Source organism: Tetrao urogallus, assembly GCF_951394365.1.
Source record: "Tetrao urogallus genome assembly, chromosome: 17".
Lineage (NCBI taxonomy): Eukaryota > Metazoa > Chordata > Aves > Galliformes > Phasianidae > Tetrao > Tetrao urogallus.
The window spans coordinates 8,050,771-8,072,545 of record NC_136830.1 but is presented as its reverse complement, the minus strand read 5'-3'; the positions used below and the strand labels follow the sequence as shown (position 1 = coordinate 8,072,545).

At 47.2% G+C, this 21,775-nt stretch overlaps 1 protein-coding gene across 1 annotated transcript; it reads right to left on the bottom strand.

Annotated features, from left to right (window-relative positions):
- Positions 1–3,370: 3,370 nt before the first annotated feature.
- On the bottom strand, positions 3,371–20,575 carry LOC306952906 (uncharacterized protein; the record flags this gene model as incomplete). Its single annotated transcript, XM_079543681.1, has 12 exons — positions 3,371–3,571; positions 3,949–4,125; positions 5,942–6,092; positions 6,950–7,037; positions 11,242–11,343; positions 11,424–11,819; positions 15,963–16,027; positions 16,179–16,366; positions 17,138–17,314; positions 17,909–18,059; positions 18,602–18,689; positions 20,464–20,575. 12 exons carry the CDS (start codon positions 20,573–20,575, stop codon positions 3,371–3,373), a joined length of 1,896 nt encoding a protein of 631 aa, XP_079399807.1.
- Between the last annotated feature and the right edge of the window lie 1,200 nt (positions 20,576–21,775).

Sequence of the window (21,775 nt, the reverse complement as noted above, 5' to 3'; positions counted from 1 at the left end):
TGCCCCCGGCGCATCAGCTGCACGTGGGGATTTTGGGGCAGGAAGAGTCTACCAGGGGAAGGGAGATGATTTTGTAGAACAGCTGCTCCTCTGCTAGAAATTAAAGGCAAGCAAGGTGGCTTACTATTGTGTCCCACATGAATTTCTTTACTATGAGGTGCTGGAACAGGCTGCCCAGAGAAGTTGTGGATGCCCTGTCTCTACAGGTGTTCAAGGCCAGATACGATGGGGCCCTGGGCAGCCTGGTCTAATATTAAATGGGGAAGTTGGTGGCCGTGCATGCAGCAGGGGTGTTGGAGATTCATGATCCTTGAGGTCCCTTCCAACCCTGGCCATTCTGTGATTCTTTTAATGATTTCTGCCCCAGCTTCTGCAGCTGTGTTTGGGTGCCAAAGCTGGCAGGAGTGCTGCCAGGCACTGGCTCATAGCTGCAGTCTCCTGTGTGGATCAGGTTTCTCAGAAGCTGAGCTCCTCTGTAGGGACTTGTGCTGATTTACAGCAAAAGGCATTGGGAACTAGCTAGATGAATAAGTCATCTTGCTTCACTGCTGTGAAGACTGGCCCTGTATAACATGATTTTCTTGTTTTCCACAGTTACCAATAGACTAATGAAAACGGATGGAGCTGCTGGCTTTGCTGGGGGAATTATTTGGCCTTCACTGTTGCCAATGAGGACAATACTGGCAGGAAGAGCAGCACATGTAAGCCGGCCAGCAGTCAGGCTGCAGATTTCTAGGAGAGTGATTGTGAAGTGAGACAGATCTGGCAGGGGATGGCCATGTGCTGTGCAGAAGCACTGCCTATGTGGTGTTTTTTTGCACAGTATTTACTTTTCTATAATAATTATGTTTTCTGCAAGGGATGGGCAAACCTTATTGCTGCATGGCAGGGATACAGCAGGGAAGATTTTAGGACTTGCCTGCTGAGAAGCCCAGGAGATTGTACTGAGCTCTCTCCATCAGTGAATGATGAGAACGGAGTTTGTTGCTGAAAAACAAAGGCCCTGAGAGGACTCAGCCACCCTGCAAACCCCAGCCACAAGTCCACTGCCTGTCTGCAGAGAATCACTGATCCAACATAAGGTGCCCTTTGGGATCCATTTTTCAATTTCTCATTCCTTTTTAATATATTAAACATCTCTTCCAATAAATTCCAAGGCCAAAATAAAACCTCACCACCTAAAAAATACATGACAAGAGACCAACATGTCAGAAGGCCTTCCAAAAGAAAAGGAGCAGAAGAGATTGAAGTATCAAAAGTCAGCAATTACAACAGCATGAGGGTCTGTCACAAACATTTTAATGATATGTTTTGTCCTTTGCTCCTGAGGGTTGACCACAAATGGCAAACTGTCCATGGCCTCACGGCACAACCCAGAATCTGAGTTTTTATTACACTAAAGGCATTTGTTCTATTGTTTCTGTCCTGGAGCTGGCAACTCAAATGCTTGCAGGGGAATGAATCGAGAGATGACAGCACAGCAGCAAGCAGTCTCCATTTTGCTGAGCCTTTGGAAAATCCTGGTATTTTTTGCCCATTTCTAGGCATCTGTGTGTGTCATCAGCCACTTAGCAGTTCCACTCTCAAAGTTCTCAAATGGTCAACCACTTCCCATTTAAAATTCATCTCAAGCGTAGACAGTATTCCTGAATAAGACTTCAGCAAAAAATGTTTGGGGGTTAAGAGAAGAAAGGAAAGGTGGGAATAAACATGTACCTATTTCTAATGTTTTCAGTTCATAAAAAGAAAGAGCCTTCAGTCAGCTCTCTTGTCCTTACAGTGAACATAAAAAATGAATTTTTCTCTTACTGAAAGCTCAAGTATATAATGAGATTTTCTTTCCAGTTGGGGAATTTAAAGATCCCCCCAGCTCTGGACTAAATCCATACATCTAGCAGTAGAACTTTAGGAAAAAACACCACTCAAACACATCAAGTTGTATAGTACTTAACAGCAGAAATGCAAGTAGCCAAGACACGTTAGTACTGTAAAGAGAAGAAGCTATTCAGTTACTGAGAGATGGAATTCCCATTTACTAAGCATTTCAGGGTAAGGTTCAAGGGCAACAGCTAGATGTGAATGGAAGTATGCAAACATACACATTCCAACAGTTTTTGCATCCTTTGCTGTTTTCAACTGAAAAAACAACTAGAAATGCTTATTTTGCTTCATTATTATATTATTATTTTGTGCTGCAGTACAAAATGGTTTCCCACTTGAGCTACAGCTAATCAGAAACAGCACAACCAAGAAAGAGAGCCTTGAAGCTCCAAAACAGCTCTCTGCCCTTTTATTGTGATGCATATGTTGCTCAAGCTCACAAAATCTCCCTTATTACTTCATCTTGCACAGGGTGACTTGGTGAACTTCCATCCAAAACAATCTCCAAAGAGCGTGTCTAGATTTATCCCTCCTTTCCATTTTCTAGGAGGAATGTGGATTGCTACTGCACTATTACCACAGAAAAAAAATGATTTGATTGCAGTCATATTCTCTTTAAAGAAGTCACTGTGAATGCATCTGTTCAGTGTATTCCATATATGATATCAACAGAGGATTCAAGTGGGCATTATTTGAAGGCTGTGGCCACCCTCAGCTATTTGAAGTTGCTCAGTCTTTACTGCACAGATCTCCCAAGAACTGCCCCACCACACGTACTGACAGACCACATGCCTAAGAAACCCAACTCTGAAGAGCGGAGAGCAGTGGTTAAATGAAAGCATCACAGTGATTTACAGTCGTGGATGAACGTAAGAAACTTCTCACAGGATCTTAAAGGCAACCAGAAGTATGGAATGTAGATGGGCGGCCAAGCAATACGCTCCAGCAATGAGAAAATTAAATTAAAAAAATGAAATAAAAAGTCTTCTTTTTACTTTAGTGACTACCTGTAGCTTTGTTCCTCACAAAGTACTCACTACGCAGAGACGCACGCTGGCAAGGTGAGGATCAGGTCTGCTTTGCTGTGCTTGCCACTTTGGAAAGAGCTCCGAATGTTACAAACACATGAAAACAACGATCCTCATCCTCGACAGTTCTCTGATGTTCCAGTTTGCAGGCTGGCTCAAATTTTTCAGGAAATACTATTCATGTTTCCAACATTTCTGAGTGACACTAAAATATAACCCAGATGCATGTGTTAGGTGACCCATAGGGTCTTTCCCTTTCATACAAATCTCATGTTTCAGGTTTTAAAAATTCCCCAGCTCCCACCCCCCAAAGATGCAGGGAAGGCTTAGTGAGGTTGGGGAGGACACCTTGCAAGACTACATAAGAAATACAGCGGGTTTTTTTTCCAGTTAGGTGTAGAGATGACAGAAGTTAAAAAAAAAAAAAAAAAAAGACAGGAAAAATAGTAACATAGGTTAATTCATTTCAACATCTTCATCAACACAGGTGCCAGGTGCTCTTTCAGCTGTGGATCAATCTGAATGTTGCTCAGTTCTTTGATATTCAGGATCATCTCATGGGCTTGGAAGAAAAGCTCCTTCCCCACAGCTTCCTCCACCCGCCGGCGCCACTCCATCAACCTGGGCCTGTCTTCAAAGATGTCACAACCAACTCCAACAGGCTGCAGAAAGCCAGAGAGAGCGACAAACAGTGAGACACTCTGCCAAGACAACGGGCATCAAAAATGTTACTGCAGGTACGGGTAGGAGAAAGAGAGGGGAGGAGCTCATAAAGTTCTATACATTATCTCTAGAGGTCAAAAATAAAATCAGGATGGAACAGGAAGACATTCTGTTAGGAACAAAAACAGAGGAGATCTGTTGCAGCCAGTTTCTTCTTTTAAAAAAACAACTGATTTTCTGAACCCACTGCTGCCTTCTACTCGTCGTCTTAGTTGTGCTGAGATATGCCCTTCCTCCTAACCAAGTGTTACCATATGCTGCATCCCTCCCTGCCCAGCAGCATGTTTTCCTTTCATTACCATAGCCCAGCACTCACTTGCATCAGCTCCACAATGGCCACAAGATCTGCCAAAGAAATCTCGCTCCCGACGATAAAAGCCTTGTCCTGCAGAAACCTCTCCTCAAATTGCTTCAGGGAAGCGGACAGCCCCTCCATCACCTCCTGCAGCTTCTCTGAGGGCAGCGGTTGCCCTGTGAAGAGGGGAATCAGCACCTGAGGACAGAACGAGCACAGAGCACGGTCAGCTGACTTCTCATGGATCTAGTGGTAGTCATTAAGTTGTACCTGATGAGATACACACGATTGCCACTGGTGGTCACCTGCAGTCCCTCCGGGTGATGGCAGCAGGCCATGGTGGTGGCTGTGGTAGGGAGTGTAGCTGGCAGAGGAGCAGCTGCCAGGAGGGCAGGGTGGGTAAGTGCCCTTTTTATATCACTCTTTCTAAGGCATCCCAAGAATCATTCCTTATACTATTAGAAATGTTTCCAGCCAGAGCAATCATAAATAACAGACTTTGTCTCCAAAGACTTACTGGCCCGGGGGGTAGCAGCCTTTCAGTGAGATTTGTCACCATTCACAGAGGTGTATCTACCACCAGAGCCACCAGTATTTCACAACTATACCTCCTCTATATATGATAGCCAAAGAAACAGTTTATTTTCAGGAAAAGAAAAAAAAAAGATATAAATTTCCACAGGGGTGGTAGATAGACTTCCTACTTACTGCTAGTATACTCAACAAATTCATGTTGTGATTGCCTAATCCAAGCCACTTTTTTTTGCCAAGTGCATTTAGGGTCTATTTCATCAGAAAATTCACGGCCAGTTCTCTTCCTAAATGTTTCCAATTTCAAATGATGGGATCTCCAGGTATAGCCATTAGGAAATGGTATCTCCTTTTCTGTATCTCAGGGCAGTTTATCTTCTCACAAAACCAGTAATTGTGCCTTCTATTACACAGTGGCTTTATAAGTTTCCACATTTTCAATTATTCTGATGACCTTTCTGTAACTGAGTTATCTAACTAGCAGCAATGAGATGGATTTCTTCTTGGAGCACTGCAATGACAGCCTGCAGAGACTTGAAGAAACTGATGTTTGTAGGAGTCTGACTCATATTTGTGCTGCTCCTTTGGACTCTCTTGCCAAAAAATCAAATGTTAATAAATCAAAATTCTAAGTGAGTCCTGATATGTTTTGCTAGGCACAAACGTGGGTGGACTTCACACAGGAAGAGTGACGTTCTTATCTTCTTACTGGCAACCCTTATTTCATCTAAAATCCTCTGCTACAATCATGCTTGCAGGGATGTATTTGCACCTGGGCTTCCCTAAGGTTAGCTGCATTAGGTTTCTGATGAGTTGGCTGGAACCAGTTGTCCAGCAGAATCACCTGATACTAAATGATTTTCTGCTTCAGAGTGATTCCATTAATTTTACCCAAACGTAAATTGATTTGACCACACTGAATAAAGAAATACTGCCGTTCTCCCTGTATCTCTATTCTACCCATCCCTGAGCTCATTTCAGAGGAGTACGTAAGCATTCTGGAAGCAAAAATCTCCTTCTGGTTTTCCACCCTGATGGGACTACAGAGACCTGACGTGTGAAGAACACAAACCTTTCAGTTTCCAGCAACAAAACACGCTCTTGCCAAAGAAGCAAAAGGTCTGTGCATACTCTGCACAGCTGTGCAGGGAGGGGGAGCCCTTGGAGGCAGTACCCAATCTGTTCTACATTTGTTCACAAATCCGGGCAATAATAGGCCGTGAGGCTTTGAGACCTTCTGGATCAGAACTACTTTAAGGAAACAAACAGGCAAACAAAAAAAACTAGAAAACAAAACAAAAAACAACACAAAATGGCCAAAGCTGCTTTTGCCAAATCCTGATGTTGAGCAAATAGCTCTCTGACATCTCCTTCCAGCTAGGAATGGACTTGATTTTTTACTTCATTGGGACAAACTCTTTCGGCTCAGTTTTCACCCAGGAAAGCATCATTTTACTCTCATCTTCGTATCCAGTCTCCTTACCTTGATCCACATGGTCTTAGGAGCATTAGCCCGGATGTTAGCGTGATGCCATGAGAGGTATTCATCTACCTGGGCCCGTTTTTTTATGTCTGATGGGTACCAGTGGTCAGGAGTGTTGTACTTTCGACTCAGATACAGCAGAATGGCAGTGCTGCTCAGACATTAACGAGACAAAAAAGAGGTCAGGGAATGTTACAGAATGCTTTTACCTCAGACCAGTTTTATCTGTCCAGGTATTAATTTGGCCTTAATAACTAAGTCAGACAAATAAAAGTAGCTCTGTAGTTTTCCTCGTGTTTTATATGCTTTAAACAATTCCCAGATATGTTTATAACCCTAATTTGAGGTAAGTGCTTTCAGTGAAGATCAGTTAAGCCAGGAGATTTGTTTACAGTGCGAAAGATAATGCAAACAGAAAATGGAGATGAGGTTATAGTATTACAAATAACCAAGATATGTAAGGTACATAAGGGTATGAAACTTTGCGGAGACCTTTCCAGTCTTCTGGTGCTCTTTGGAGAGCAAGACATTGGAAATAAAAAAATATCATCACAATAATTTTCATTAAGTCAGGACATATATATGAGTTGACAATATGTTAACCCCTTCCGATTGAGAAATAAGGACGTGGTGGAGGAAGCAAGCATTTGCAACATCAACTTAGGCAGAAAATACTTGCTTCTCCACAAACAGACCCAATGGCCAGCTGAACATCATAATTACAAAAGCTCCTGTCAAAGGAACATCTTTCTAATGACTTCAAGTTGTTCATCTCCAAGTATGGCTCATGTCCACCTGAAATAATGCGTATCTTTAACTGCTTATCATAAATGTGCATATTGGTATCTAACTTTTAAGAACAAAGGAACTGAAATGTCAAAGTACATCACTAATCTTTCCTATTCATAAATGCTTACTGCCAGTTCTGAGTCATTCAGAGGGAATGACACCCCCTAAACACTATTCGTATTACTGGTATCCAAGGAACTCTGAGGGTTGAGTTCTTACCATTCTGCCAGGGTGAAGTCTCCGTCCTTCAGTGCTGGTACTTTCTTCAAGAGACTGATTTTGCCAGCCTCTTCACTATTTGATGGCCCTGAGAACACGAATGGACAAGTCAGAGGTTAGAATTGTATTCGCCACCTGTAACCAACAGGAAAATCTGTGAACTCTGCTGTTTCTTTTCCTATGTCATATTTTGAAAATGAAATTGAAGAGCCAATGCAAAAGCCATCTACAGCCTGCAGTCTGCTCAGGCATGTCACACAGCAAGGTGCAGTTCACTTCTACACAGCAATTCAGTTGTTTGTTACCAACAATACTACCAAAACTTTCTGAAAAATCATTCCCAATGAGGCATCCAGAAAACAAACGAAGATATTGGTTCTGAAAACACTAACTTGACTTGAAATCTTGTCCTATGGTTTCAGAAATGGGGGGAAAAAAGACTTAGATAAACACAAAGTGTGGTCTGGAAAGGCTGAGTTTGCATGCAGAGCACCCAGTGAGGGCAAACGGAAGCCACTCCTGCTCCTTTTTCCAACATACAACACCAAAACAGAGTCATTTTCCTTCAGTTCGTTAACAAGGCTGACACTAGTTGGGATGGAGTCGTGATGGAAAGTGATTTAAAACCTTTGTGCCCACGGAGATCCCTGCAGCGGCTAATTAATCCAAGACTACCCGGGTGGCTTATAAGACTCATGGAGCAGAATCCTTCCCTTGTTTGACTCCAAAGAGCAGAGGAAATCAATCATTCCCAAAGAAAGCAAACACTGTCAGCAGAGCTGATCCCTCAGCAGACATGCAGCAGAGGCTAATTCCAGCTCTTGCTGGGATGGGAAAAACATGAGTATCAGCAATGTAACAGTGAACTTGCAAAGTAACTCATTCTGCCACCACGGCCAATGACCGGGGTCAGAGAAGCTCTGACACCTCTATTCTGCATTACTGCCAGCTATAAGCCAGCAAATAAACCTCCTGTGTCAGGAAAACATCAGAGGAAGAAGCCAGCCCATAAAAGAGTTTGAACTCCACAGTCACAGGAGTTTGAAGGCATTCATAGCTGCCTATCTAATCAAGTTTTCAGTTTCTCACTGAAGGCATTGAACTTGTGAGTCAGCAGTTAAATGCCAGGAGATTGCATAAAACTCCAGGAACTGGTACAAAAAAAAAGATTGAAGGGCTTTGTTTACTTTGTTTGTCTTACATGCTTTCTATAAGGAGATGTGCCAGGGTGCAAATCCTGATCAAATCAAACCAGTGTGACCAGCAGAAGTTTTCATAACAAAAATCCCTTCTATCCAAAAAGAAAAAAAAAAAAGAAGTGCTGTTAACTAACAAGGTTCTACATCCCCAAGAACCATTTGCTGCCGTACAGAAGGAGGTGCTAGTGGCTGCTTTAATGGACAGTGTGAAACATCTCCAAGCAATAAAAAAGACTTTGGACTACTAGGTTTATTTACAGCTGGCTGTGAAAGAAGGGATGGGAGAAAGCAGGATTCCTGCACTGCAACTTACAGAACACTGCAAAGCCTCTGACAACTTTCCCAGCACTGACTTCACGTGAGATAAACCAAAGAGCAAACATTACTGCCCTATTCTCACTGCTAGCTGACTAGCCCCTGCCTTGCTTCTTCTTAGAGAAAAGCTTTTAACTTCCCATACAAGTAGCTTCACTGGAGAGCAAGGCTCACATCCATCTGCTGTCTGCAGGGATTTAAACCCACTTCTCCTGTGGGCAATGTTTCTAGCTGCCTGCAGTGACAATGTTTAGCTCAAGTTTAGCTGGGTGAGAGGTTCTATGCGCAGAGCAGAAGCAGGCAGCAGTGTACAAAAGCTCAGAATAAAGGGTTGCTAAAGAATTGGAGCCTGACCATGTGAGGTAACAAGCCCTTTAATTGAGAAACTTGAGCGTTAAAAACACTCCTAGAAAATCAAGCCAGTTGGCAAAGCACAAGGGACCTTTTGTCTATGATTTATATCACAAAAAATCTGTATGGAAAATTGTGTACATCTTTGTCATCCAAGGAGCTGCTCAGGAAAGTGCTTGAGCCTGTGCCTCTAGAGGGGCTCCAATAGCTAGTGGTCATCACACCCAGCTTGGGCAAGGTGTGCACAGCTCAAGTGGTCCTTAGAAAAACACAGCATAAAACTGCAAGTCAGTAGCTTTGACAAATAATGAGCAGCCAGTTCTTGGACCCAGCTGGTTGGCTGTTACGATCTACTGTTTGTTTATTATCCAGGGTAGCAAGCAATTGAGAAACAGTGATATGAGAAGTAAGCAGTGGGTCAGGGCAGCTGAATCAGATTTCAGCCTGTTTTCATACTGTGTCAGTCCTAACACAGCACTACAGCACATTTGACAGGGGGCCAGCATCTGTTACACAGACTGCACTTGCAGCACAGAGATAGCATCTGACTTGCTTTGGTTCATACAGACAAAAAAGGAGAAAACCGAGCAGAAACTCGGCTGCAAAGCGATAAAAGCTTTGGTATGAACACTGATTGTAGGTTATTCCAGTGGGACTGGTTGTTTATTGCAATAACAAAGAGATCAGTATTGGTATTTGTAGTTTAGCAGAGTTCAATACTGTGCCCTTCCCAGCAAGCAGAGCCATTTCTTGTTTGTGGCCCATCTTTAGTGATCCTGTGACATTCCCTTGACTTACAGTTGTTTAACATCAGTTGTATCTGGTGTAATTAGTAATAGCAGTTAGTATACTCACAAGGGTATATATGTGCATGTATAAATAGATACGTGTATATTTATGTGTGTATATATATACACACTGTGTATTGCTGAGCGTTGAGGAATAATTTAAATTAGAATATACACTGTCAAGAGGAAAGGCAGTCTGCACACAGGAAAAATACCTCGTGTAGGGAGGATCTACTGATGGTGAAAAGACAAGTAGACAAAATTCTACAAAAGAAATGGGGAAAAAAAATTTGATTGCCAATCTCATCCCTGCCTAATAATCTGTTCAGCCAAGGATTTCCAAGTACTGTGCTGCCCTAGGCAACAAAAATAACAAATGACTTACCTGGGAAATACAGTATGCAAACATTCAATAGTCTTCTGATACAGCTGGACAAGTCTGAACAGCTGACTGTTTCTGAGTACACCAATCCCAGAGCAGTCACTGTCACTGTGACTAATTTGCTAGAAATGGCTGGAGAAACATTCCTTGGGGATCCACAAAAATAGCCACAGCATGGCTATGAGACAGCTCTGGGAGCTGCACGGCCCAGCCATTGTGCTCAGGAGGGCCTGCAGGGTGAGTGTTTAAAGCCACACCTGATGAGCTCGTCCTTCCTTCTCTGCAGGCTGAGCAGAGCTTGCAGGCTGGCAGCAGGTTTAGCTGTGGCATGTGGCCTTGCCACCTGTTTCATGACTCCCAGGAAGGATGGGACGCAGTATTGTGAGGGTACAACCCTGGAAAAGTCTCTGAGCTCTGCACCCCTGCTTGCCCCTATGAGTAGGTGATCTTCCAGCTCCACTAACTCCTGCATTTTGCCAGGTTCCAGATGGCTGCATCAAAAGATGCATGGTCAGTAGGCCAAGGGAGGTGATCCTGTCCCTCTGCTCCTCACTGTGAGACCTCATCCAGATGTGGGGTCCTCAGCACAGGAGAGATGTGGAGGAGGACCAGAGAAATGATGGAACACCTCCCTGTGAGGACAGGTTGAGAGACCAGGACTGTGCAGTCTGGAGAGAAGAAGGCTCTGGGGAGAGAGGAAAGCAGCCTTCCAGTATCTAAACGGGCTGTAAGAAATAAGGGACAGACCCTTCAGCAAGGTCTGCGGAAAGGAGAAACTGTTTCAAACTAAAAGAGGGGAGATTTAGATTGGATATAAGGAAGAAGTTGTTTACTTCTGTGTTGGGGGATGGTGAGGCACTGCACAGGGTGCCCAGAGAGCTGGCGCTGCCCCATCCCTGCAGACGGTCAGGGCACGGCGCTGTGAGCACTGCTGGAGCTGTGGGTGTCCCTGTGCACTGCAGGCACTGGGAACAGACGGCCGTCGGGGGTCCTTTCCAACCCCAACCATTCTGTGATTTCACGTGCTTCCTCCCGCTGATGTTGGACGTCCCTAAGCACTGATGCTGCCTCACTCCTCCTCCATCCCATAGCGGCCACAGGAACACACCTGCAGCCACGCACAGCCCGACGGACATCCAACACTACGCCCTGAGCAGCCGCAGGGCTGCCAGCGCCCGGCCCGCCGCCACAGCGTGCCCCGCAGCGCGGCCTCCCGCCGGGGTCGCCTTACCGCCCGGGCCGCCGCCAGCCGGGCACGGCTCGATCCCGCGGCCCGCAGGAACACCGCCGCCGGCAGCTCACCTGTGCGGGGCCGCTCCGCGCCGCTCGCCGCCGCCGGCTTCTTTCCCAGCACCGAGTCTGCCGAGAGCCGAGAGAGGAGCGCTGAGCGCGGGGCTCCGACCCCCGGCCCCGCCGCCCGCCCTGCCAGCCCTCCTCACCTTTGAAGAGCTCCACGTGCTTGAACTCGAACGGGATGTTGTTGGTCCGGGCGAAGATGTAGATGGAGCGGCAGGGCTGCGAGAGCAGATCCAGGTACAGCTCCAGCCCCATGCTGCCGCCGCCCGGCTCCACGGGACGCTCTGCGGACGGAGCCGCCCCGCGCGGGCAGGAGGGGGCTGAGCCGTGCCGGCCGTGCCCTCCTACGGGCGGGGACGCGGCGGGCGGCCCCGAGGCGCCCGGCCCTGGAGGCCCCCCCTGCGGAGCCGGGCAGCGGCAGGAGGTGGTGCTGCCATCCCGCGACGTGACGGGCTGCGCGGAGGCCGGGAAAGGAAATGCAGCTGGCACCGCGCGTAGGGCCGCTTTAGGAAAGGAGCCTTGTGGGGCGGTGACGGCGACTGAGATCCAAAGAGGGCCGGCTGTCACACCGCTGCCCTTCCAGCCCGGGTTCTGGCCCCGCAGCTGGCTGCTCGGTCAGCACGGGCACCACGCACACCGGCGACCCTCCTTTCCCCTTCTTTCTTATATAGGATTAATGTCAGCCCTGCGTAGCCCCGCAGCGTTTTGCAGCTCTGTGGCTCGAGGACAGTGCTGGTGAGTACAGACACGTCTGTGACATCGACAGGGGTTGAACCGATCATAGCAAAGTCACCCTCGGTCAGACCCAGCTCTGACACCTCCTTATCAGCGCTGCCCCACAGCTCACGTGGCACACAGCCCTGCAGTCCCACACAGCCCTTCTGTCACACACAGACCTTTGGGACCTCAAGGAAGGGGAGCTGGGGGACAGGTGCCGTTTCACTCATGCAAAAGGTTGGGAAAAGGTTTAGGTACCAAGCAGTGAGCTCTTCTCGGGTAAATCCAAAACTGGAATACTCTCCGTTATTTATTTTGCTCTGACAGTTCTTTATCAATAGAGATTACTGTTAGAACAACCATCTGTGAGTGACTTTTGACTATGCTGTGTCCTGACACTGCGTCTGCAGTACCATGCACTGGTTTTTCAGAGGAATTCTTCAGAGTTAGAACCACACTATAAGATTTTTTTGTTGTTGTTTTTCTTATCCTGACTAGCTTTGAGAAGGGCTCTCTACACTCTTTAGTCCCATTCAGGATACGTTACCCTATAAAGCCTCTGCATGCAGCAGAAACACAAAATGAAGGCTTGTAGAATACTGTGGCAGGTGCTTGAGTTCTATCAAACTCCTTCAGAGCAAGAAAATATTAAATGCTACCAGAGCGGGGAAAGGGAACGTGACTGTGCCTCTGCCCAGGTAAAAGAGTTTTGTGTTTAAAATGCTTGCAAACCCCTTCTCTAAACTAGAACTGAGAAGCGCTCTCTGATCCCGGTGGTAGGCAGCAGGACGAACAGTGTAGGATCACTTTGCTTCTTTTTTAGTTCATTCTTCAGTGGAGCCTTTAGTCCTGACTGGGCTTCCAAGGGCTTTTCCCATGCCTTCTGGAAATGTTCTGTTTGTCTTTTTGCTGTTGCTGACTGCACCACATCACCCACACAATCACAGAGATGTTTTTAATCTAGTCGTGTTATATGGCATTTTATTGCATTCTTCTTCTTTAGGTTTCTAGCACAGTATTTTTTTTTTTTTTAGTTCCATCACCTCAAGGAAAGCTTTTTCGCCCTGTACTTGCAGGCACTGTCAATAAAAAATGCAGTAGATGTCTTGGGATGTGTATCTGTTTTCTGTAGATTCCTCTGATTTTGTGTATCCCAGCATGATTTTACTCTAGAAATCACAGGCTCTCACTTATTTCCACATAGCTCCTGGCAAGAATTGAGGAAAGTGAGTCAGAATGGCATGTTAAGCTGTCACAGGATGCGCAACCTCTCTCCATATTCAGCTCAAAGGGGAGCAGACAGTGAACATTGCACTGCAGCAGGCAAAACTCTTGCACAACCTGTTGGGTTTGGCAGATAGAGAGAGCTGCTCTTGGGGTTTTCAGCCTTGGATTTGGAACCAGCTAAGATCAAATGACACAAATTAACCAGATGGGGGAAGTGGAGGGACAGCAGAAGGCAAAGTACAAGGACGAGATGCTTTATCTCCATGATAAAAACCAACAGCAAGGCAAGTCTGTAGCAAAAGAGAATAAAAAACTTTTTTACAAATGTTAACCATAAAAGGGGGTTAGGGGTAAGGAGAACAGCCATCCTTTGCTGGATGTGGCAGGGAACACAACCACTGAGGACAAGGAAAAGGTTGAGGTTCTCGATGCCTGTTTTACATCTGTCTTTAAAAGTCAGACGGATTATTTTCAGGGTACTTTACTCCCTGACCTCAAAGTCTGGAATGGGGAGCAGAGTAAAACCCCATGGTTCAGATGGAAACAGAGACCTACTATTCCATCTGGACTGTCACAAGTCCATGGGACCAGATGGGCTCCACCTGAGGGTGCTGAGAGAGCTGGCAGAGGTGATTACCAAGCTGCTTTCTGCCATCCATCAGCATTCCTGGTCAACTGGAGAGGTCCCAGAGCACTGGAGGCTTGCCATTGTGACTCCCATCTACAAGAAGAGTCATAAGGAGCATACAGGGAGCCACAGGCCTGTCAGCCTCACCTCTGTGCCAAGGAAAGCTATGGAACAGATCATCTTGAATGAGATCACACAGCATGTGCAAGACAACTAGGGGATCAGGCCCAGACAGCACAGGTTCACAAAAGGCAGATCACAAGTGGTGTCCCCTGGGGTCGGAACTGGGGCATGTCCTGTTTAGTACCTTTATTGATGACCTGCATGAGGGGATTGAGTGAACCTACAGTAAGTTTGCAGATGACGCCAAACTGGGAGTTGATCTGCCTGGGAGTAGGATGGCCCTACAGAAGGATCTGGACAGGCTGGATTGCTGGGCTGAGGCCAATGGGATGAGCTTCAATAAGACCAAGTGCTGGTCCTGCATTTGCTTTGGCTCTCACAATGGTTCACATGCACAGACCGGGTCTTTAGGCTCTGCAGGGAAATATATATTAAGAAAGCTCTGCTAACAAGCCTCATTTGAGTTGAGGGCTGTCTGGTTTGGCTCTTGGCTTTTGTTGTCTCTGGTCTGTTTCTACTTGAACAGAAGCTGAGGAATTTATTATGCTGGTAACAGAAAGTTTGCTCTCTACAAAAAAGGGAGAAGTTGGAGGAGTTTGAAGTTACACAAACAGTGCTAAAAGAGGTTGCAAGGAGGGACCTATTTTATTCAGAGTGAAGCCCAGCCAGCTGGATGTGGTAAGCTGCAGGTTGCAGAAGAAAGGAAGTGGTTGGCAGCATGGCATAAACAGCCTCTTTTCTTTAGGCTCAGAACTACAGGCAAGCTGCTACAGCAGAGCAGCACCTACAGCAGTTACAGGTCAGCTGGCAACAGTGCAAATACTCTCAGGGCAAGTTACTGAGTTTGCTGGGCAGAATGCAAGAAGATAATAAAAATCAGAGAAAACAAGTTATTCTCTGCTTGTATCAGCGCAGAAAATGAAAGTGTTTTTTGGGCAAACTTTGCTTTTCTCACTAGTGACATTTAGGATATCCTGCAAGCTGGAAGACCAGAGAGAGGATTGATCTGCTTGGCTTAGCTCATACCTGGGGGACACGCACTGCAAACTCTGGTTCATGGTGCCCTTTTGATCTAGAGGGCAGGTTTACTCAGGAAACTCAAATAAACAGATGGCTTATTCCCCAAAACCGCAGGTGCAGCTGAAAGGATATGTGAGACTGAGCAGCTGTTTCCATCTTTTCTGAGCACTGCTGTCAGTTGACTAGCATTGACATGGCAGACACCTCAAACCCACTGCACCACACAGCCATCACTGTGGGCAGTGTAACCACCTAGCAGACCACAGACTTCCAGCTGAAACCAGTGTTAAACAAGGAGAAAAAAAACAGTTATGCAAACTGGGAGGATTCATAGTTCTTACCTGGGAAATGGAAGGGCAGAAACTGGAAGAGGACAGGAAGGCGTGCAAGGGGAGGCCGTGAGGAGGTTATGAAAGGGAACCACACAGGTCTGTGTAAGGAATCCAGGGCTGCCCCTTTCTCAGTTCTATTGACAAATCCAAACAGAGCTAGGACACACTGCAAGTGTAACAATTAACTTTACTGGAGAATATGTCATGACAGAAGAGTAGTGGAACATGAACATTATTTCAGCGTTAGCTTGCTTGCTAAGCACTGCACTTGCCCTGGGGCTGGCCACCAAGCCCCTCTGCCCCCAGTTCAGCCCCAGCCACAGCAGCATTCAGCAGCGGGGAACCTGGTTTAAACACCTTCCATAGAGCTGTCTGGGGAAGGGATGGAGCACTGATGTGGTTTGAGGAAGGCTCCCATGTGGTTGGCAATGATTTCAGCTAGAAAACCAGCTTTTCTCAGCTGTGCATAAGCTATGTAGACGATGGCATAAGGCTGTTGTCGAGGATCTTCGTTCATGGGCTTCACCCCATACTTCTCAGACCTCATTTGAAAACTCGCACAGCTCCCTCGCTCCGAGGGTCCCTTTGCTCTGATCTATAACACAGCAGCCTCTAGTGGCCAGGAGCTCCCTTACCCTCCGGGCAGGGGAAGCAGCCAAGGGCTGCCTGCCTGCAGTCCAAGATGTAGTTTTCTTCCTTTCTAAGTTGCAAAAAGACTGTAATTGAAGCGCATTTTCTGGAATGCAGTTTTTTGTACTATTATTGGAGGAAATATTGAAATTTTACTAAAAGCTTACACAAAATAATTCATTTTAATTGGAGTGCGACACCCTTTGTTCTAATTGATTTGCTTTAAGAGCTGTTGCTTTAAGTGCTCCCGCAGCTCAGGTGCCATTTTCTCAGCAGACACATTCTTGGCATTCAGGATCTCTTCGTGTGCTTCCTGGAAGAGCTGCTTCCCCACGGCTTCTTCCACCCTCCTGCGCCACTCCGCCAACTGGGGCCTCTCCTCAAAGAAGTTGTGGCCAGAAGCAACAGGCTGCAGAGAGAGCAACAGAACCCAGGCATCAGGCTTCCCTGCCAGCAGCCAGCCAGGGCTGGGAGCAGAACGAAGCACAGACGTGCCTCTCCTTTGAGGCAACAAAGTCATGGAGTTCATTAGGTGCAGTTCATCTCTGCTTCTTAACCTGCAGGAAGCAGTGCTGTCCCCTGGGAGCTGCAGTGGAAGCACAGCTGTGGCAGACCCCCAGACTGTGTAACGTGGAACACACAGGTCCACACACACCAACGTGTCTTCCAAATCCCTGTGATTTCTGTAGCTCATTGTATGACACTGAATCCTGGTAGTGGGAGACAATCAAATAGATTTATTCTCCCCTAAAACAGAAAGTTACTTTATTTCTACACAGCGCAGACAGCACTGCAGTACTTCTGTCTAGGAAGGAGGGTGAGGAGTCCCTGCTCTGCTGCTCAAAAGACAAAGCAGTGGTCAATGAGCACCTTACATTCAGCTGCCTCAAGACAAATGCAGTTTAGCTTCTCTCCTGAATTTGTGTTCTTTCAATCTCTCCTTCATCCTCCTCTGTCTACTTTTTTCCTTTTTTCCTGGAAGAAATACCAGAAAATGAAAATTTTGTCCAAACTTCTCTAAAGAGAAATTCCCTGGCAAACTCAATTCTGCTTGTGGTCAAAAAGGAACAAGTTTTAATTCCACTGAAGACTAAACTGCAGAGAGAAGGATCTGTCCTACAGAGATGCTGCTGCCTACAGCCCAGCTTGTAGATCTGACAGCACCGCGATCGAAGCTCACCTGCATGAGCTCCACCAGGGCCACGAGGTCTGCCAAGGAGATCTCGCTACCCGCAATGAAGGGCTTGCCCTGCAAGAACTTCTCCTCAAACTGATTCAGGACAACGTTCAGCTCCTCAATAGCACTTTCCAACTTCTCTGAAGGCAGTGGCTGGCCTGCAAGAAGAGGAATCAGCGCCTGGCAGGGAAAAGAACAGACACTGCTTTTTGCACGTTTCCCTCTAAACGAAGTCCAGGCCTCAAACTGCCTTCTTCTGAGGATCCCCCAGTGTCCGTGCCCAAGAACAGCTGTTTGTTGAACAGAACAAGCTGTTGAACAGATGAATGTCAGTAACCATCCTTGTTTCCCATCTGTCTGTGTCTCCTCCCTAGAAAGTCTGAAATTTCAACCACGCGAGTCTTCTCTCAAGGGAGGGCTGCTTCATCTTTAAACAGCTGCATGTTGTTTTCCAGTAGGATGTTCCTTCTTTCCATGAAGCTGGGCGGAAGGCAGCGAGCTGTGCCTGCTGCTTGCTGTTCATACAAGGTACATTCACCATGCACACTGCTTGGTCTGCACTGACAAAGAATGAGCCCCACAGACTTCAGAGCTATGGCTGCGGCAGGAAGGATTCAGACTACTTCATTTGGGCAAAGATCTACTACCAACCAGCCACATCAATCCCAGGTCTAGGTTTGTTCCTGTCACCCGGTTTGCATGCTCACTCAGAAAGGCCCAGCACACAGAGGGGTGCCGTAGCGCTTTCAGCTCTCAGTTTTTAGTGTACCTTACCTTACATAGGAACACCTTGCTCGCCTTCCCACGAATGTTGGCCTGCTGCCATGACAGGTACTCATCAACTCTGGCCTGTTTCTGCAGGTCAGAGGGATACCAGTGATCGGGAGTCTTGAATTTCCGGGCCAGGTACATGAGGATGGCAACGCTGGCAGAGAGCAGGACAGAGCAGTGAGTGGTAAGCTGAGATAAAGGCACTCATCCTTTTTCCTTCTCCCTAATACTGCACTGCTGTGTGAGCAGCAGTACAAATGTAATTTAAGTCAGGTATAAGTGAGAATGTGTGATCATTGGGTGGTCACAGCACATTGGCAGAGTTTGTGCTGGCTTGCTGGTTGCTCAGGGACAGCAATCGTCCATCGGTCACCAGCAAGCCACATCTGCCTGGCTGTGCTACAGTTACCCTGCAGACATTTTAGAGCATACATAAACCACAGAATGAGTTCATTCCAACTCAGAGCTTAGCGCTGCCAGGCCATCCTGCAGCAGGTGCCTTCTGACAGATCTACACATCGAACTACAGCCCCCAGCTGAAGGCAGAGAGCAGAGGACATAGGGGCAGGTGTCTGAGCTCAGAAACATTGCCTGCATGCAAGCTAGCTCCAAGCAGCAGCTCAGAGTTTTCATCAAGTTTCAATCAATCGGGACAAACAGTGCTTCAGCAGAGGACTGAGCTTATTTGTGCCTTACCTCTCTGCCAAGGTGAAGGAACCATCCTTCAGTGCAGGCACTTTCATCAGCACGTTCACCTTCCTGAACTCCTCGGTCCTATGCTGCCCTGAGGGAAATGAGAAATTTTTTCTCATCAGTGGTGCTCAGCACCCATCTGGGATCAGCTGAGGAGCCCACGGACAACACATGGACCATTTCTGGCTTTGTACAAATACAGCCCTGTACCACTTATTGCCTGCATACCAGAACAACCTCTTGACAAAGGTTCAGAGTCCTTTCATACCAGCAATGTTTGTCAACTCAAGGCGGTATCAGCACAAAGTTTGTGCTTGGAGGCACCTGTCAGGGCACGAACACCAAGGAGCTTTGGGGGGAAGGGATCTCAGTACCACAAACACAGTGGGTTAACCACAGGGATAGTGAGAAAGAAAGGAATTTTTCCCTTCCTTTTTTTTTTATTTTTCCTGGAAAATGAGAAAATTCATATTAAACTCTCTTTATGGTCCTCTGTTTAGAGGAAACAAATTCCTATGATTCCATATAAAGCCACGAGAACTTTATTACAAACATATCAATAAGCTCTTTACCCTTTGTGCGAGTTTTCTTTATCATAGATCAGAGCAAAAACAGACGTGAGTTTGCTTTTAAGCCGTCTTTTAGGTCTCCTCTGTAAAGCAGGCAGAGAGTAAAGCCAACCAGAGGTGTTTCGTTCCTTTGGAGTCCCGCTGTGCTTTGTTACCTCTGGACCCAAACCCAGACACCTTCATTCACGCCAGCCTCTTCCCAGCCCCTGGCTTCAGAGTCACACACGTGCATCTCCACAGTCACATCTCTCCCGTGCCTTTCCCCCTGTCATGCCCTCCTGCGTGAGTCACCTGGGAATCTTTGTGCCCCAGGAGATGCTCTGGAAAAGGTTTGTTTTCCCAGAACTTGGCAAACCCAATCTCTGAGTAATTCTCTTTCAATTTTTCCATTCCTCTTCATGCTCTCTCTGCTTGCCTGCCAGCCTCTTCTCATTTGGATCAACGTCTCACCACAACCACTCATTGGCAACAAGGGAAAAGACACTGTATGGGCTTTTACCCCAGCTGCAATCAGCCCCTACTGAGACAGGCCGTTAAGGGGAAAGCAGCATCAAGTGCATTTGGTGAGCAGCCAAGGCATGAAGGGGAACACCCAGAGCAGAAACCACAACACCCAGAGGTTTTTCTAATAACAAGCTGGAGCCTCTCTTGTTTCTCTATCAGTTTGAGCCTCATAAACCTTCTCATCTTACATTTTAAGCCCAATACATTCACCGAATTTCACAACAGACCACTGGAAAGGCTGAAAGGCAGTTTTTACCAGCAAAGGAAAGAGATACAGATCTCCAGACGTCCTCTGATGAAAACGATACCTCTCTGAGGGGCTCCTACCCTCCGTCAGTTGGTTCTGGAACAAACAAAAGCCCTTCTCCCTTCTGCAGCCCTCAGCTTTCCGATTCTGGCTGCTGCACTTCACCCTCCCCTGCCTTCGCCATCTCCCAGTGCCGTCAGCATGACTTCACCCCACTGTGCCCCACTGCTACACCCAGAGGAGAACCACACTGTACTGCAGCACGGTACTCCGGTTACTTGGAAGGGGCGAACCCCACGCTGCTGGGTGCACTTCCCATCGCCTTTTGGCCGGCACCCCGAGGAGCCTTACTTCTCAGAACGACGTCTCTTTTCCTGTCCCCCATTTTCTGATGGACTGTTTTTCACACAGCTCTGCAGAACCTCAGCACGAGGTGGGGACGAGGGCGGCAGCACCGCCCCGTAACAACCGGAGTTTCCACACTGGACGTGAATCCCCCGCCCGCTGCTACCGGGGGGCAGCGGCCCCTTCCCATCCCCGCTCACCCTTCATCAGCTCCAACCGTTTGAACTCGAACGGGATGTTGTTGCACCGGGCGAAGAGGAAAACTGCCCGGCAAGGCTGCGAGAGCAGATCGAGGTACAGCTCCAGCCCCATGCTGCCTCCCTCGCTGCCGTCCCGTCCGTTCTGTCCCGCAGACGCCGGCACGGGGCGGGGCGGCACCGCGGAGGCGGACCCGGAGCTCCCGCCCCGTTCCCGACCGGCTCCGCTCCGCACCGCCCGAACCGAACTGAACCGATGGTGCAGCCGCCCCCCAGGACCCACAGGGCGAAGTTCTGCAAAGTGTTATCAGGACCTGGTTCGGCTTAATCACTGTCCTTAATCACTGAATGATAAGACATGAAGGCAGTTGATTAATGGGATGCTGTGCCCGGGCGAGTTCGCTCATGGGAACTCGCAGTTCTGGTGTAGGGGGTTGAACACGTCTCCTCCATGACTAAGCAAAACCAACTTGACAGGCAGGTACAGCACCCGAGCAGCAGGAGGACAGATGCAGGCTTGGCTGCTGTGACAGTCACACGTTGCTCCTGCTGTGCTTACAGCATGTGAACACCTTCCCCGGCTTGCATCCCTCCAAGCTTTCCAATACCCTCCATTTTATTTTTCCTCCATCAATGTATTGCCAACGATGGTGTACATTTACATTGTTTTACAAAACAACAAAAGCCAGAGCTGGATCTCTTCCTGCAGGTCTCCAAGGGCAGGTGGAGGCTACAACCACAGGCAGTTGTTAGTCAGGGGCTGAAAATACCAGAGATAAATATAGAATTAAGGCTTTTAGATGTTTTAGTCTGCATTAACAGTAACACTTAGCACAGCTGCTGCTACCCCTTGTACTGAAAGGAAGGAAACAATGCAGGCAAGGAAATAACGAAAAGACACAGCCATACAACCAAAAATCCACTGTCATCACCTCTGTATTTCAGAAACTTTAGGATAGTATATATAAAATCTTTTTAAAATATACGATGTCTATTTATTTAAAAGTTGCAGTTCATTCAATCTACAACGGTTCTTCGAACAGGATTCTGCTCCAGGCACTGCACTACACGCATTCTTATGCTTTCATGAGGATGCAGCTCCTTGCACAACATGGCAGAACTGAGCTGTCCAATTTCAGAGGCAAAAAAGGCACAACCCACACATCTGGTGACCAGCAGCTCCATCAGACCCGTGACCAAGAAGTGGACATGGTTCTTCTGTTCACTGGAGGCAGTTGTCAATATGCCAGATGGGCAATGATGCAAAAACAATTGCATTTGCTTCTTGAAAGCCAGTAAATTAAGCCTGTTTCCT